At 40.5% G+C, this 13,021-nt stretch overlaps 1 protein-coding gene across 3 annotated transcripts in view; it reads right to left on the minus strand.

Annotated features, from left to right (window-relative positions):
• LOC122561654 (copine-8) overlaps window positions 1-13,021 on the minus strand; it is a 356,185-nt gene that overhangs the window by 29,609 nt on the left and 313,555 nt on the right. For all 3 annotated transcript variants that reach the window (XM_043713602.1, XM_043713603.1, XM_043713601.1), the window contains exons 16-17: window positions 5,632-5,759; window positions 1,747-1,849 (exon numbers count right to left, since the gene is read on the minus strand). In XM_043713602.1, coding sequence (XP_043569537.1) covers window positions 1,747-1,849; window positions 5,632-5,759 — 231 coding nt within the window. The remainder of the gene's footprint in view (window positions 1-1,746; window positions 1,850-5,631; window positions 5,760-13,021) is intronic.

A 13,021-nucleotide genomic window follows, 5' to 3' on the forward strand; every position in this document is an offset into this window, starting at 1 on the left:
GGTGAGTGGGGGAGGAGATGAAGGTGATAGGTCAGGGAGGAGAGGGTGGAGTGGATAGGTGGAAAAGGAGCTAGGCAGGTCGGAGTTTTACCTGGGAGAATAATTGAGTCTAATTGGCTGATTACCCTGCTTGAAAGCATCACAATCATTAGACACATGGAAATTGCCTTGATTTAGCATCAGATTCACACTGACATTGGAAATCGTGAAATCTATGTGGCAGAGATCATTAGATCTTTGTGGACAGCTTTCTTTGTGACATGTGCATTCACTGATTGCAAAAAACTGGGCCATAGCTTTTCCACGTTAATTTAGAATCATTCATTTCTAACCGGTACAAGAATGCATATGAGAATTTTCTTGATGGCACAATGCTGAAGAAAATAGATATTAGATTGGCATAATCAATACTGATAATGCAGCTTTATGCCTTATGCTTTATGCCTTCAAAAATTCCAAAAAGCTTGATCATATCTTCCCTCAAATTACAAACAAAACGAGATACACAGAGGAGCAGAGGCTCTAAGCAAAATTACGAAGAAATGGCCATGACGCAGATTTCCTTTTACTGTCTCTGGAATCTCCAATACAGGGACACAGCCCTTTTCAACATTCCCAGGAGTAAATTAGCCACAACCAAGGACAAATAATTCCTTAATACAATCGATTTCCTAGGATTTAACAAAAGATTCTTAGTTTTAAATGTGTATTTATATTCATAATATCTCAGATTGTTTTTGGATCTTTAAAAAAATGCTTATGGGATACAGGCCTACTTAGTGCTCACCTCCCAATTTTCATTGGGAAAATCATGGCAAACGGTGGCTCAGTGGTTAGCACTGCTGCCTCATAAGCACCAGGGACCCGGGTTCAATCCCCACCTCGGGTAACTGTCTGTGTGGAGTTTGGACATTCTCCCCGTGTCTGCATGGTTTTCCTCCAACTATCCTAAGATGTGTAGGTTAGGTGAATTGGCCATGCTAAATTGCCTGTAGTGTTATGTGCATCAGTCAAGGATAAATGTAGGGGAATGGGTCTGGGTGGGTTGCTCTTCGGAGGTTTGGTGTGGACTTGTTGGGCTGAAGGGCCTGTTCCTACACTGTAGGGAATCTAATCTAATCAAACCACCTTCTTAATGCAATTGAATGTCTTGCTCAGGCATTACAGAGGATAATTAATGGCGAACAAAGTTTCTAGGGACCGGGAGCCACTGACAGGTCAAACTGGGTAGAGATGGCAGATCTCTTTCCTTGTAAAATATATTTGTGAACCAGCCAGGTTTTTATAACAATTTAGTCCTTTTGTGGTCATCATCATTGTCCAATCTTATTGTTTATCCCAAAGTCACATGAATTAAACTTTTGGGGAATTGAACACATGACCTCTGCATTTGTTCATTCATGTATGTTCTGCTCAAGGCAGGCTCACTGTGTGATGATATACCCTGACCAGTTTCTTTCCAGTGGTAATTTGCCATTGCTTTCTACCTTCAAGGACAGGGAAAGGAAGCCGATCCCCTCAGTTGCAATGGTAATTAAACCTGCACTGTTGGCATTATTCTGAACCACATGCTAGCTGCTGAACAAACTCAGCCAAATGGCACCTCAATTCTATCTCTGGATTAGTAGCATACCCCTGTTAAATCAGGTCTTTTATTTGTCCTTCCATACTTCATGGCTTCACACAAAGTAATGCAGCTTTACTACAAAATAATTAACAAACAACTTTTAAATGCCAGAAACTTACATTGACAATGGATTCTTTTGTCTGTGCCATATCTGAGATGACTCCATCAGTTAAAATAAGAAGGACAAAATATTGCGAACCATCCTTTACAGAGGCGGCATACCTGCAAAAAGGATACAAAGAATATGTTCAACTCTGAAAAGATACAAAAGCCCAGGGACTACTTCCTATCTGGCCCATTTAAAAAAACTGGAAAGCAGCAGAAGGACACATTAGTACTCTGACACTAACAGCACAAATAGTAATTTTATGAATTTTGACGCTTTGTTCATTAGTCTAAGCCCAAGCATGCAACTAAATATTATCCAGAAAACTCAAACTGCAGTCCAGATCTAGTGTATAACAGGTTCCATCAAAAAATGCACTCTCGTACAGAATCATTTAAAGTGCATTACCATTTCCATTTTGACAAAACTAGGAATGTGGTATGGACTAAGTTAATTAAAATCAATAGAAAATTCATCATGTGGTGTAAGTTAGCTGACTGCAGTCATTCCCCTGAATTGCACTATGGAAAGACATAGTTTTCAGTGTGCTCTGAAAGCAAGGGATTATGTTTTAACAACAATTGATGTATTGTTTGAAAGTTCAAACATAGATCTGAGGAAACACTGTAGATTTCTCATATCACTTCTGTCTGCGTGCCACCTTTGGTGGAATAAGAAAGGTGTCAGAAGGAATCTGCAGTGTTAGTTGACTTGTTCATGACACAGTTCTCTCAACTTTGGCACCAGTCCTCCAATGTTCATTTGTTGGACCAACTAGACTGGGTGTGCCTTTGTTATGTGGACGTTGGTTAAAGTCAATGCCAAATGATTCATCTGTTTCCATTCTTCTTATTGTCTGCAGTGTTTTGGGACAACTGAATGACTTGTCAGGCCCCTTCAGAGGGCTATACAAAACAAAACAAAGAAACAGAGACAAAAATTGCTGAAGAATTTCAGCAGGTCTGGTAGAATATGTGGAGAGAAAGCAGATTCAACGTTTCAGGTCCAGTGACCTTCCTTCAGAACTGATTGTGGCTGGGAAAAAGATGGTATTAATGCTGAAGATGGGGTGGGGGGATGGGATTAGAAGGAAACAATAGGTGGAGATGGAGCCCAGAGAGAGAAAGGACAGTAGTTGGACAAGAAAAGGAGTGGGTAAAAGTCAGCTTCTCCATTTTCATAGAATCGCTACAGCATGGATGTAGGCCATTCAGCCCATTGTGTCCATACTGACCCTCTGAAAAGCATCCCACCCAGAATCACCCCATCCCTGTAACCCTACATTTCCTATGTCTAATCCACCTAGCCTGCACATTCCTGGACACTATGGGCAATTCAACACGGTCAATCCATCTAACCTGAACATCTTTGGACTATGGAGCACACGGATGAAAGTCATACAGACACAGGGAGAACATGAAAACTCCACATAGACGATCGCCTGAGGGTGGAATCGAACCTAGATCCCTGCGCTGTGAGGCAGCAGTGACCAGCCACTGAGCCACCGTGCCAGCTTTCCTCCCTCCTCATTACCCTTCCCGGTGAACCTACACCACTGTATTCACTGCTCACAAAATGGTCTCCTCTCCATTGGGAGATGAAATGCATACTGGGAAACTGTTTAGCAGAACACCTACATTCTGTTGGCAAAAAAGGCCCTAAGCTTCCTATACTTTAACACACCACCTTGTATTCCCTAGCCAACATCTGTCTCAAGCTTGCCACAGTGCTCCAGCAAAGCTCAGTGGAAGCTGGAAAAATAGCATCTCATTCTCTGCTTGGGAATCCTGCAGCCTTTAGGGCTTAATATTGAGTTCAATAATTTGAGGGCCAGAGCACCTTCTCCTATGTCTTTACCCCAACACACACACACTTGACCTTGTCATCACATGGGCTGCCACCGCACACAACCCATTGTCGGTCACTAATGGGCCCCATTAGCAGCTATTGAATCCCCGGGCTGACCATTATTCATTGTAGACAACCAGGAAGTTGGAAGAACACAGCAAGCCAGGATTAATCCTGAAGAAGGGTTAATACTCAAACGTTGACTTCTCCACTTCTTCATGCTGCCTGTTTGTCTACTTTGGATTCCAGCATCTGCAGTTTTTTTTTGTCACTGACCATTACCCATTCCATTGTCTGCTGTTTTCTCTCTCTCTGGGCTCCAACCCCACCTATCGTTAACTCCTCTCCCCTCCCCCCCCACCTATCTTCATTCAGCATACATTACAATCTTTTCGTAGCTACAATCAGTTATGGAGAAAAGTCAATGGAACCTAAATATTAACTCTGCTTTCTCTCCATAGATGCTGCCAGACCTGCTGAGCTTTTCCAGCAATTTTGTCCCTTCAGAGGGCTGTTAAGAGGCAACCACACAGAAATTATATGGAGGCGAGAACAAACGAGTACAGCAGTGTACCAGCTGGATTTTTACAACAGATCCTTTATGATTAAAAGCTGAATACCCCAAACTCATTCCCACCATTGTGGAATTTAAACTTATGTTTCCTGGATGATTATTCTAGGCTCCTGAATTACTAGTCTGATAGCAGAATCACTGCAATGCTACACCCTGAATTATTGGTGAATATCTGACTGCCTTCAAATTCTTTATTCACTGGAGTAATGTGACAGTTGTTGTTTGTATTATTTTCCTGTGGAATTGTAACTTTCACAGTATACAACTTTCAACCAAAAAAGGGCTGAATATTCACAGGTGACATCCAAGAGGTATGAATAACTGAAATAAAATCTGAAATATTAACGTCACATTTTCAGCCTTTTACACAGATTACACTGTTAAATATAAATTCGGAAGCAAAATGAGTTTTGTAAGAGTTTTTTTTCTGTGGCTGAGTAGAACTGGCATTTGGACAAGTGACACCAATTGGATAGCTTTGGCACTAAACTTGGACACGGGCAGTTACAGTTTGTCAAGTCAAACAATCCCATGTCCTCAGTACACAATGGTGAGTAGAACCTTTCTGCTAATGTCTACACCACAGATTCTGCAGAAATTAATGTCTATCTTGGACAGCAAAAGGGAGAAAATGCATTCTTTATATGATCAGTTCTGATGTAACCCGACAGCTCCTCTCTCATGTAACCTCACATTATAAGAAAGTCGCACAAAAGCCACACCATTTAAACTAATGGGGCTGGGATCACAGTTTAGCCAATACAGGTAAGGAAAGTTCACATTCTACAAATAAACGCCTAAATTCGTCAATCATGTTAAAGCCAATTTGCGGTGCAGAAACACGCATTAGAACAGAACTGACTGTAATCATATTAGCAACATGAGAGGAGTAAGATACATATTGCAATCCAAAACCAAAATTAAAGAATTATCATTGCACGAAATCACCTTTCTTGGATACTGCTGGTAAACCGGGTGGGTGAGATCAGGTCATTTGTGGATGACATCCAACTTAAATGCCCATAACTCTAGGATTTTTATTATTATCCAACAACTGTAAGCCTCCAAGGCAAAGCCATTTTCACCTCATTACCTGAGTTTAAGCTGATTTCTCTGGGATTCTCTCTGTAGTGGAACATGCCTCAGTAACGTGCAGCATTGCTTATGTTTCTCGACATCTCATGATCAAGATTGTCAGCTGTCTACATGGTATTGCAGACTCAAAGCATTCCATAGGCAGTCAATCAACCATCAAAATGGAAGCACAAGTGGCATCTCATCGATCTACTGCAAATTCTCCACTCCCACCACCATCCCCTCAGAGTCTTGTGTCACAAGTAATGAGGGAGAGATAAGATGTGTGATACACATAACCTATTGAATGCCCTCAAACTGTGAAGCAAAAGTCATTATGCAGTTCACTGATTCGAATGGTTGACATGGGCTACCCTCTGTTTCTAACAGTGGCTGAAGTACCTTGCTACATGATTAATTACAGGGGCAAAGTTGGTTGGTCCATAGAGTTGCACAGACTTTAGACTCCGATAGTAAGCTTCCATAACCCCATCAATTCCTTGGCAATATGGATTATGAGGATTTCCATTCTGCAAAGAAAAGATGGAAAATTCAAATATATTATAGCCTACAAATTACTACAAAAAGCTTACAATGTCATTTTACACTTCCAGGAATAAAAATTAAAAATTACTAAGGAAACACGAGGAGTGCATTGGGGCAAGATGCAATTCTCACAGGAGATTAACATTTAGGCATGTAAATGTGAGGATGTGTGTCTGGAATCCACCTCAATTTATAATAGGGTTTATTTACTCATCGTGGGAGTGGGGGAGAGAGCGAAGGGGTGGAGTTCAGCCAGTGTACCACCTTTGCCCTGACATCAAGATGCAACACTGGGGTCAGGGAACAAAGATTTCCAGTGATGCAGTCAAAACATCCAGAAGGGAGACTGATTTTAAAGGTTAGATGTCATGGAATACAGGGAGAACTAGCCATTTTGATACAGAACTGGCTCAAAGGTAGAAGACAGAGGAGTGTTGCTGAACAAAGAGACCTTGGAGTGCAGGATCATAGCTCTTTGAAAGTGGAGTCGCAGGTAGACAGGATAGTGAAGAAGGCGTTTAGTATGCTTTCTTCTATTGGTCAGAGTATTGAGTACAGGAGTTGAGAGGTCATGTTGGGACTGTACAGGACATTGGTGAGGCCACTGTTGGAATATTGCATGCAATTCTGGTCTCCTTCCTATCGGAAAGATGTTGGGAAACTTGAAAGGGTTCAGAAAATATTTACAAGCATGTTGCCAGGGTTGGAGGATTTAAGCTATAGGGAGAGGCTGAGCAGTCTGGGGCTGTTTTCCCTGGAATGTCAGAGGCTGAGGGGTGACCTTATAGAGGTTTACAAAATTATGAGGGGCATGGATAGGGTAAATAGGCAAAGTCTTTTTCCTGTGGTCAGGGAGTCCAGAACTAGAGGGCATAGGTTTAGGGTGAGAGGGGAAAGATATAAAAGAGACCTAAGGGGCAACTTTTTCACACAGAGGGTGGTACGAGTATGGAATGAGCTGCTACAGGAAGTGGTGGAGGCTGGTACAATTGCAACAGTTAAGAGGCATGTGGATGGGTATATTAAAAGGAAGGGTTTGGAGGGATATGGGCCGGTTGCTGGCAGGTGGGACTAGATTGGGTTGGGCTACTTGGTTGCCATGGACGGGTTGGACCGAAAGGTCTGTTTTCATGCTGTACATCTCTATGACTTTATAGCACTTTAAAGAATTGATGTAAATCTTGCTGTCACCTTTTGAGGGGACCTTAAAATTCTACAAAGGAAGATGATCATTCCTGGAGGAATTAATTACTTTGCTTATTCCAGTATATTTCCTCTGTTCAGAGTTTTTTTTCCTTCTGTGATTTTCAGCCCAGTATTGGCAGTTTTAGCCATTGCTTTGCTTTGGAAGGCCAGCTCAGAGCAGTCACTCTGCACTCTTGTGGGCAACTGTAGCAAGCCCCAACTATGTCGTGGTTAACACTCCAGTAATTTAGGATAGAGACATTAGCCTCACCCATCAGCAGAGTTACATCCTGCAAATTCTGCATTTGAATGTTTGGTATTATCTGCCAGAGGGTATGGTACTTTAGTTATTTTTTCTGCAACAGACTGATATTTATATTTTAATGACCTCTGACATATTCTTGCTGCATAAGGTAAACATCCAAGCTAACACATTAAAGAATGTTGACTTGAATGCTCCAGGCATAAGGGTATAAATGGGGCTTTATCTGTACTAATTTTGAATTTAAAGTCCCAGCCAATATAAAGACTTACATGTACATTTTCTTCATGATGAATGGAGTACAGAAGTTAAAGTCAGAACAATCAATCAAAATTAAGATAAATCACAGGATAAGAAGTCAAAGATACAAATTTAGGACTGATGTCAGGAAGTTTTCAACACAAAAGACAAAAACCAACAAATGAACAGATTGGATTTCTAAGTATTGGAATTTGGGGGTGGGGTGACTGTCAGCTTTCTTGGGATGGATGAGCAAGGATCCCTGTCTGCCTTGTGCCTCAGTCTCCACTGCGTTCTGAGACAGAGAGTTCCAAGGTCACGTAACCCTCAGAAAAATTTGTTCTCACTTCTGTCCTAAAGGGTGATCACTAATCTTAAAACAGTGTCTCCTCTTTTCTATTTCTGGACCCTGGAGTAAACATTTTATTTGTGTCCACCTTGCCAAGAGAATTCAAGATTTTATACATCTCATTCCATTCACTCCTCACTATTCTAAAATCTAGCGGAAGAGCCTCGCCTCTCTAATTTTCCATCATATGACACCTCAAATGCTCCAAGACTCCTCCGAGAGATTTGATTCCAGCTGATTACTGGAGAAGTCAGATCCCAGACTAAAATCCGATTTGACAGGAATTTAAATTTTTGGCTTTGGTTTCACTGAGGTGGTCCCTCACTGAAGCATTAACATGCAATGTTGCAGATTTGTTAACAATAAAACGTAAGTATATTAAACAAAAGGAATGAAGATAAAATGGGATAAATCAGACCATTACTTAGTACACAAACTTAATTTTGAAACACATGGTGAAGTAGACATCAAGACTTGGGAACTTGGGGAAGTTAGTGGTCATATCTTGCAGAAAGTCCATATCACAGTACAGGAGGTGTTGGATGTATTAGAATGCATGAAGGTGGTTACATTTCCTGGTCCTGACCAGATATATCCAAGAACACTGCAATAGCCTAGAGAAGAAATTACAGGGGCTCTGGCTGATATTTTTAGATCATCATTAGCCATGGGTGAGGTCCTGGAAGACTGGAGGGTAGTGAATATTGTGCCCTTATTCAAGGGCTGCAAAGAGAAACCTGGGAACTGTAGACCAGCAAACTTAACATCTGTGGTAGGTAAGTTATTTGAGAAGATTCTGAGCGATAAGATATACATGCATTTGGAAACATGGGTGAGGTCCTGGAAGACTGGAGGGTAGTGAATATTGTGCCCTTATTCAAGGGCTGCAAAGAGAAACCTGGGAACTGTAGACCAGCAAACTTAACATCTGTGGTAGTTAAGTTATTTGAGAAGATTCTGAGAGATAAGATATACATGCATTTGGAAAGACAAGGTTTGGGATTTTTGAGATTTGTAGTTCAGGTTGAGGCTCAGGTTGCAAGTTTGCTCGCTGAGCTGGAAGGTTTATTTTCAGACATTTCAACACCATACTAGGTAACATCATCAGTGAGCCACAGTGAAGTGCTGGTGTTCTATCCTGTTTTCTATTTATGTGTCTTGGTCTGTTAAGGTGGGTGATATCATTTCAGGTTCTTTTTCTCAGAGGTTGGTAAATGGGGCCCAAATCGATGTGTTTATTGATAGAATTCTGGTTTGAATGCCACACCTCTAGGAATTCCTGTGCATGTCTCTGTTTAGCCTGTCCTAGGGTGGATGTGTTGTCCCAGTCGAATTGGTATCCTTCTTCGTCTGTATGAAAGGATATTAATGACAGTGGGTCATATCTTTTGATGGCTAGTTGGTGTTTGTGTATCCTGGTGGCTAGTTTTCTGCCTGTCTGTCTGATGTGTTTGTTACAATCCTTGCATGGTATTTTGTAAATGACATTCATTTTGCTGGTTGTTCGTATTGGATCCTTTAGTTAATCAGCCGCTATTTAAGTGTGTTGGTGGGTTTGTGGGCTACCATGATGCCAAGGTGTCAAAGTAGTCTGGTAGTCATTTCAGAGATGTCTTTGATGTATGGTAATATGGCTAGAGTTTCTGGGCATGTTGTGTTTGCTTGATTGTGTTTGTTGTTTAGGGATCGGCAGAAGAAAAATACCTAAACCTGCTACGAGCAGCAGAAGAAAGATACCTATCCAATGTATTCAAGAAGAATGTGTCCCCAATATACACAGTCCACCGAATCCTGAAAAGTCAAATCAAGGTAGGAGTTTCATGGTGACTGGTAGGGCCTTAAGGAGTGTACTGGAACAGATGGACCTTGGACAATACATTGTCTTACTGTGCTGAGAGTGCCTGAGAGAAGGCTATCCCCCTTGACCACTCAGTGGATATCCCAGAACTCACTAGTATCCCTTGTACCTGTGTCATCTTTAAAAACCCATTATGCTCCCCGAGAAACATTGTCAGTCCAAAGTTGCCCTGCATGGCTCCTGACATTTGCCTCTGATATGGCAGACTGGGAGAAAACAGTGCCGTGATGTGTGAGCTGAGACCTGGAGGACTTCAGCATGGGGTGATACAGAGTTGGGACTTCCTCCTCCCCAGCACCAGCATTGGAGGCCATGACACCAGACCATGCTGGCCTTGTCTGCATTTACCATCCAGGTTAAAGCAGTCTCAGACTTCTAGAGAAATGTACAACACAGAAGGAAGGTCAATTACCTTCTCCACTCCTCTTCACACTCAACTCTGCTTCTGTAACCTGCCTTAATACCTGCCTCTCTCTCTTTCAGGAGGAAAACAGTCCTTCTGCCCTATTAGGATTTAAGATAGTTGGTCGGCTACCCAATATTCAACTCCTCATCCCTTTTGTGGAGAATGTTTGGTCTCTGACCATCGCGAGTGGCATTCGGTCATTTCCAAGCTCTTGGATTGGTTTTAGTTACTGTGCTGAGAGCGCCTGAGCAAAGGCTATCCCCCTTGACCTAACTGAGACCTGCTGAAAACCACAGCGAGATACTTTCCTTTCCTTTGAGTCTTCTTTAAAGGGAAAGACAAGGGAAAAGTAAAATGAGCTTCATATCTCTGGCTGATAGTCAAATAACGAAAAGGTAAGGCAAGTCAACACAAGAACGAGATGCTGTCAGCATCCAGGTAGGCTCAGGGTGAGTGAATGCTATGAGAGCAAGCAAAGGGCCTGGAGATGCAACCTGATCCAGTCCATGAACTGGGTAAATGTCCTTGAGCTCAGAGTCCTTGCTCCTATATTACAATGTGCATTGCCGATGCAGCTTAAGGTGCTGCAGAAGCATCTTATACATAGGTTCTTAGAGGCTGAACCATTTTCAATGTCAGTGTCTTTGAATGTGGGGTGTGTGTGAACTGTGCCCTTGGAGTGTGGCCTGACATATTGGTGCCCGGTGACCAGCATCAAGTTCGTTTGGAGTTTTCTTAATATCTAGCTTCTTTGGCAAGTCTGATGATAGAATGTTGAATCATAACGAGGCAATTTGGGCTGTCAACAAATTACTTAATAAGCAATAATCCCCTTTCATTGGCAACTTGCTGCTGCCTAGCAATAAACTTGCCATGTCACTTGTGAAAAGCATAAAAAATGGCATATATTGTCTCTGACATTGAGATGGGTCTCATTGGACTTCCTGTCTGATTCTGCCACACATCTCACCATACCACAAGTTACTTAAACCCTGACACAATCTTGGCCCTAGTCTCGAAAATCTGATAGTTCCATTTTCGAGCGATCATCTACCTGTGCTTAAGTGTTCAAATAACCTTTTCAGTGTTTTATCTAATACTTCTGGTGTGTACTCTAAGATAATCTAGTGTTAACAAATTTAACTACCTTCTCCCTCTCTCAGGAACAACTTTACAAATGAAAAATTCAGTTTTGTGAAGTTTTGCAGAAGTTAAGATAGTAAGACTGTCTCTCTCTCTCTTTAGGTGCTTCCCCTAAACTTTTAAAAAAAGACACAAGACCATTTATTTCTAACAAAAGTCTTGAGGCATAATTGTTTCTCTTGTTAGGCTGCAACCCCTCCTAAGGATTATAAAACCCCATTAATTATGAGAATTAGCCCTCACAAACATTTTTTTTCTAAATCGCTATGGCTACAGAAACACTCAAGGTTTCATTGATAATTTGTTCATAAACACAGAAAAACCTATGTCACAATTTCAAAATCCAGAAGTCAAAACTTAACACAAATGCTATCAAAGATATATATTATTAAACTGCACACTTCACACTACACTGGTAAATTTCCTCTAAAGTGCCATTTATATCCTTCCTTAAATATAGAGACTAAGAAATGTCTCACCAATGCCCTGTATAACTGAAGCATATCATCCTTACTCTAATGTCCAATTCCTTTCTTAATAAAGGATAACATTCTATTGGCATTCTTGGTCACTTGATGTAACTGAAAACTTTATATGACTCATGTATTTGATCAAGCTTAACGCTTTTAGAACAGCATTACACTCTGAATTTGAGCCACAATTTTGGAGCAAAGGTTTAGATGGACCACATCCAAAGAATTTCATTTCAAAAATTAAGCAAGAGTGCATGAAAGGAGGGGAAATAACTACTTTAGCCAGGGGGAAGAAAGAACTACTATTTTGCTCGTTAACAAAAGTGAGAAGCCCTCAGAAAACAGTTTGTAAATAGAGTATTATTATTTAATGTTTTTTGAAACATGCAGTAACAAAATATATTACTACTAGTTAACAAAAGTTTAAGCTTCAATGGAAGAATATCCTACTGCATTACTTTGGGTAGAGTTTAAAAATCAGAAGCATCTTTAAGGCAACAGAATTTAAAACAGTATTGATTCAATAAAGAAAACAAGCTTGAAGACAGCAGATTACAAATAGACTTAAATATAAGCAATTTAAGAATGCTTGAAGGAATAAAAATGTATATAAAAAAAGAAATAATGCTTCCAAAACTGTAATGTCACGTGGGTTAAATGAGCCCAACATGTTTTAAGACTGGACATCTTTGAGAAAACAATTCTTAATGTGCAGAATTGTTTTAAAGTTAAACAGTAAGTTGGAAGTGGAGCCAATTAATGCAATACTGTATTCAATGATTTCTGTTGCAGATGATATTATAAATTGCCAAAAAAAATCAAAGTAGTATAGATACTTTGATAAAGTTTTAAAAGCCTTTCGTGGGCTCAATCTGAGAACATAAGATTATTTAATGAGCAAGATTTAATAGAAGAGCAGTTCAACTACTAGTGGAATCAGTAAATGATATAATTAATAACCACCATGGATTAGTGGAAAACTGTAATTATGGATCTTTGATATCAGAAATCATAACAAGTTTATAGGTTGGAATTATTGTTAAATTTCTGTCAGACATCTTGCAGTCCAAGAAAGATTTAACTTTGAAGAAAGTTAAAATTGGTCTGGGAAAAGAAGCCAGAACAAAAACTGGCAGATATGCCCTCAACAGAGGAGAACAACACAGCTGAGGGATGCAAAAGGACTTATCGCCTTGTAAGATTCTACAGTCTAATAAAGGCTTTCGAAAAGCTAATACGAAAATAAGTCAAACAATAGATATTAAGAATTATTGTCAGGTCTATAGAACAACAAAACCTCAAATGACGCAGGCAATGACCAGTCATGACA

Source organism: Chiloscyllium plagiosum, chromosome 23 (assembly GCF_004010195.1).
Source record: "Chiloscyllium plagiosum isolate BGI_BamShark_2017 chromosome 23, ASM401019v2, whole genome shotgun sequence".
NCBI classification, from domain to species: Eukaryota; Metazoa; Chordata; class Chondrichthyes; order Orectolobiformes; family Hemiscylliidae; genus Chiloscyllium; species Chiloscyllium plagiosum.